This window comes from Asparagus officinalis, chromosome 4, assembly GCF_001876935.1.
Source record: "Asparagus officinalis chromosome 4, Aspof.V1, whole genome shotgun sequence".
NCBI lineage: Eukaryota > Viridiplantae > Streptophyta > Magnoliopsida > Asparagales > Asparagaceae > Asparagus > Asparagus officinalis.
In genome coordinates this window covers 10,115,515-10,120,362 of record NC_033797.1, presented here as the reverse complement: position 1 = coordinate 10,120,362, position 4,848 = coordinate 10,115,515, and the positions used below count along the sequence as shown (strand labels likewise).

The 4,848-nt window shown below is 35.3% G+C and overlaps 1 protein-coding gene across 1 annotated transcript in view; it reads left to right on the top strand.

The window, feature by feature from the left end:
- LOC109836581 (callose synthase 9) overlaps positions 1-4,848 on the top strand; it is a 77,383-nt gene that overhangs the window by 16,832 nt on the left and 55,703 nt on the right. The window contains exons 13-19 of the mRNA XM_020404530.1: positions 103-225; positions 1,344-1,446; positions 1,607-1,730; positions 1,838-2,015; positions 2,143-2,195; positions 3,003-3,063; positions 3,145-3,226. Coding sequence (XP_020260119.1) covers positions 103-225; positions 1,344-1,446; positions 1,607-1,730; positions 1,838-2,015; positions 2,143-2,195; positions 3,003-3,063; positions 3,145-3,226 — 724 coding nt within the window. The remainder of the gene's footprint in view (positions 1-102; positions 226-1,343; positions 1,447-1,606; positions 1,731-1,837; positions 2,016-2,142; positions 2,196-3,002; positions 3,064-3,144; positions 3,227-4,848) is intronic.

The following is a 4,848-nucleotide window of genomic DNA, read 5'->3' as shown; positions in this document are numbered from 1 at the left end:
CTCCAAAAAAAAAAAAAAAAAAAAAAATCTAAGATGTCTACCATGATTATTTTCTTGTAAGTGTTATGGTGGTTTATTTGAGTTGTGCTTCTTACTGCACAGGGGTTACCATCGGTTGGAAGACATAAACGTTGTGGGAAGACATCATTTGTGGAACATCGAACTTTCCTTCATCTTTATCATAGTTTTCATCGTCTGTGGATTTTCCTCTTTATGATGTTCCAGGTTTGTTTACTGAATACATACATACTTTTCTTTAGTGCAGAAGTATACGTGCTTAATTACAATCAAATGTTTAATTGACTTGTAGATGGCATGACAGAATCCTCAGTTTATTTCTTTTGTCATAAAACAAATTTTGAGAGCCTCACTGTTTCTTCATTACAAAAGGAGACTCAGTTTAAATTTACAGTGTAACAGTGATAGTGTCCAATGTAACCTCTCTGTCTTTATTCAGCAATTCCCAACTTAGAAACTGATCCTGTATGAGATGAAGCCATCATACAAATGTTCCCCTGAGTTCTAACAAAATCAGAACTTCTCCAATCCATTATCTCAAAATAATATATTAATCTGTTACCCTGATACTCTTTCTTTTGATCTTTGCTATTTTTAACCTGTAACTGCATATGTTCTGTTTTTATGTGTTAGAATGTAAAATTTAATCCCTCAACCTCATCACGTCTTCAGAGTTTTGATGCACTGAAGGGAATTTTAACATGTGATAGGTATCAGAACTATCCAAATTCAAGTCCCACTGGCCACAACTTAAAGCAGATTAGAAAAAACGATGCTGCTGCATGAGTCCAAGTTTCGGCCCTTAAAAAAGTGCGCTCAATCTGCTGGGGGCATATTAGAATAGAAAACTATATCCCTCAACCCCCATCATCACTTCATAGTTTTGGTGCCTTGGCAGGGATTTGTGACTGCATAAACATTTTAATCATGGATTGGATACTATCTTGTATCGTGGTTCCTTTTTTGGGGTAATATCTTGCTTTAGATCACTTATGTGTTGCCTCTTCTAATTTTTGAGAATATGCCGAGCAACCAAAACCTTTTGTTTTTGCAACTGGCTGTCTATGGAGTATTTCCTGTGGCGAGGAGACATGTTGCATTTATAAACAATGTTTACTTATTTTATTTGTAGCCTAGATCGATGTTTCTGCAGAACTTAAGGCTGATTGCGCTTTGCAATCCATTTAGTACTGTTGGTTACACTCTTTGTCTTTATTTGAAGAATATGATACATTTACAGAGGTAATGTATTTTGCTTTTTCTAGCCTGTACATTTGGTTCACTTTTCGGTTAACCCGCTTCTTTTCTTTCTTGACTTTCTTTAGGGATTAACTATCATTGCCTTTAACGATGGACGTGCAAATTCGAAGACCGCAAAAGATGTTCTCAGTCTTGGGCCTACGTATGTCGTTATGAAATTTCTTGAAAGTAAGTTGGCTTTGATCTATCAGCTCAAAATAGTGTAGCGTAACTTTTTCATTTGATTAAATCTAGGATAGTATTAGATCATATGTGATGTATTTTGAAGCCCATTCAAAGTGCTGATGACTGTCGGCATTTTTCTTTGTTTGCTTAATATGTCACTTAGGTGTGCTGGATGTTATGATGATGTATGGTGCATATTCTACATCTCGTCGTTCAGCTGTTACACGGATTTTTTGTCGTTTCATTTGGTTTTCTGTCGCTTCCCTGGTCATATGCTACCTGTATATGTGAGTTTGACTTTTTCTGTGTACATCACCAAATTTTAGGGTTAATTTTGCATGTTTCATTCTTAGTTCTTTTAAGGTACTAACAAATGCAAGTTTTTGGACTTCAGTAAAGCTATGCAGGACGGAACTGATTCTGCTGTGTTCAAGATATATGTCTTTGTAATTGGAATATATGCTGTCATTCAGCTCTTTATTAGTGTGCTCATGCGAATTCCATTCTGCCATCGTATGACAGAGCCTTGTGATCGATGGTCTATTGTGCGGCTCATTAAGTGGATGCACCAGGTCTTTTACCTGATGTTTTTGTACTCTTTAGCCTTTTGAATTACAGTCCAGATATCTGAAATGAAATAGATTCTCTCTCTGACATTAAATCACCATGATTTTATTTGTATATTTTTCTTCTGTGAAGGAACATTACTATGTTGGACGTGGAATGTACGAGAGGACCATAGACTACATTAAGTAAACATCTTCATCCTCTCCCCTCCCCCTCCCCCTCATATTGTACAGCTGCATTGGAACCTCTTATGATGGATCAGATATACTATGTCAGTGGTTTCACATGCTTATCTGTTTGTTCTATGAATAAGCAATTGCTTAAAAGTGCACTTTTCTCTCTAGCTTGGAAGTTTGATTATCTGCACATCAGCAGCAACCTTAATATTTCATGGAAAACTTTTGCCTTAAGACTGCTAAGTGTAGCTGTAGAGTTCTTTTATGAATTTGAAATTTCTCATTGTTGTTTTCTTGTTCTTCTTTGATTGACCAGAACTATGCTTCTTTTTCTTATTTTTTGGATAATGATTTGATGCCAACATGCCTTGTCCTTGTAATTTGGCATCATTTCTCCCCATAGGTTATTTTTGAATCCTGCTTTTAATTTGATTGCACATAATCTTTGACATAGTAGTTACGTACTGATTTTGCAGTGTTAAAATCTATCATAGTTGAAGATGTATTAATCCTATAGTTAATTAAAAGCGGTATCTGTTTTTCTTGCTGCTTTGTTGTTGGCTTGACCTTTGAGTCTGTCATCGATGAATTGTGATATAAGATAAATTGTAAAACATACTAATAATTTCCTTATTTATAATTCCAATTAAGGCTGCTCAACTTCTTCTTTCTCGTCTTTTAAATATAGACTTTCATGGCTGATCTGATTACTGCTGTTGCTTTTTACTTTTTTTAGCTTGTTTGATATGATTCTGAATTTGTGTGGTGTATTCGATAATTTAATTAAGTTATTTTGATAATGTTTTGCAATTTTAGGTATATGCTCTTTTGGCTCGTTATATTTGGGGCAAAGTTCTCATTTGCATACTTTCTCCTGGTAACTTGTTGGGTTCAATTAGCATTTAGAAACTGTTTTACTTGTGTATTATTTATGTGCTTTGCTGTCTTTTTTATGTAGATCCAACCACTGGTATCACCAACACAAACCATTGTTGACTTCACGGGCTTAAGATATTCATGGCATGACTTTGTGTCAAAGAGTAAGTACATTACATTGTTTTATTTATTTATTTATTTTGTTGTTTAGTTTTTGGGTTCCTGAATTAAGTAAGTGTTTGAACCCTTCAACTCATGCGGCTTAACCTACGTAATATAATTACTAATAACATGTTTTGAGCAAAGGTTGTCAAATATTTATATCCCCTTTCTTGCATTTTAAAAATGTTTTAACTACATTATTGTTTGGTTATATACACTCTTTGCTCATGTTTCTGAACTAGTTTTTTCAAAGCTTAACTATAACTTTATTGATTGGCTCTCATCTATCAATTAATACAAATATGGTTCTTATGAGTGAAATCATTGCTTTTGAGAAACTATCGGACATTAAGTTGTTGACATATCCCAGTGAGAAAGTTTGGAAAAAAAAGATAGAAAAAATATTGATTGCTTGTTATGTAGAACGAAAGCTTATGATTTAGCATAAAACTCCGAAATACGGTTTTAATGCAGGGAAATGGATGACCACTTTAGAAGAGTAGAGTTTCTTCTATTTGTTGTAACTTGCAACTCGCAACTCGTAAATTAGTTCTTTACTTCTTTGATGTTGGTTACCATTGAAAGAAGTGTTTTCTCATTGCTTGCTTGCATTATTATTTTTCATTTATTCTGATTTTATTTTCTTTAGCAACCATAAAGGAATCAGATTAGACCAAGCCACAATTGAGCTCAAATATCGTGTTATATTGGTGTTGTGACGCTGCTAAACATTCTTCACTGATTAAGGATAAAACAATACAGGTTGCAAAGACCTATTTGCCTAAAGTTTTGTAATTGTACCTAAAAAGTATGTTTCCTAGTTGTGAAATTGGCTATGAAACACTAGCGAATGAGATTGCTCTTAAAAAGGAATTGACCAAAACTTCCTATTACCTAGTTATTAGTCCTCAAATCAGCTCTATAAGTTGGGCAAGTTCTTGCAGTGGAGCCAAATTCCTAGTAAACATAGCTCCTCTTAACACATTAGAACCTTAATTTTGGTTCTAATATATAAGCTCACGCCTCACAGTACTAATGATGTGAAACGGGACAGGAGGTCTATCAGAATCAGCGATTTAAATCGAATACTGCATCATTTCACCAAATTCCATGATTTTTGGCAGGAAATTAAATTCAAAACAACTAATGTGACAAATGGATTTAACGAAAATTGCATCAATAGTTATGATTAATTCCAATCTTGATCAATTTAGCTGCAATATTCATTATCATGCTCAAGTTCTACAATCAATATCAAATTTAAACAGTCACATGGTCAATTACTCTCAACTCACAAATATAATCTAAGCAGTGAATATATGATAAGAGTTTAGAGATGGAATATTCATGCAATTAACTAATAAAATGAGATTAACAGAAAAATAATTTACTAGGCTATCAAGTGGTGACGGTCGACAGATGAACTGGCATGGCGACGACGACGGCGGCGAACTGAATGACGACGACGACATGAGGCAGACGACTCTGTCAGTGTTGGTGGGGCTACCCGTCGGGAAGGGCAGTAGGAGAGGGGGAGTTAGAGTGTCGCCTGCCTGAGGGTGGCGGGTCAGGGGAAAGGGCAGAGATCTCGGCGGCGGTCGGAGGTGGATGAGGGAACGTGACG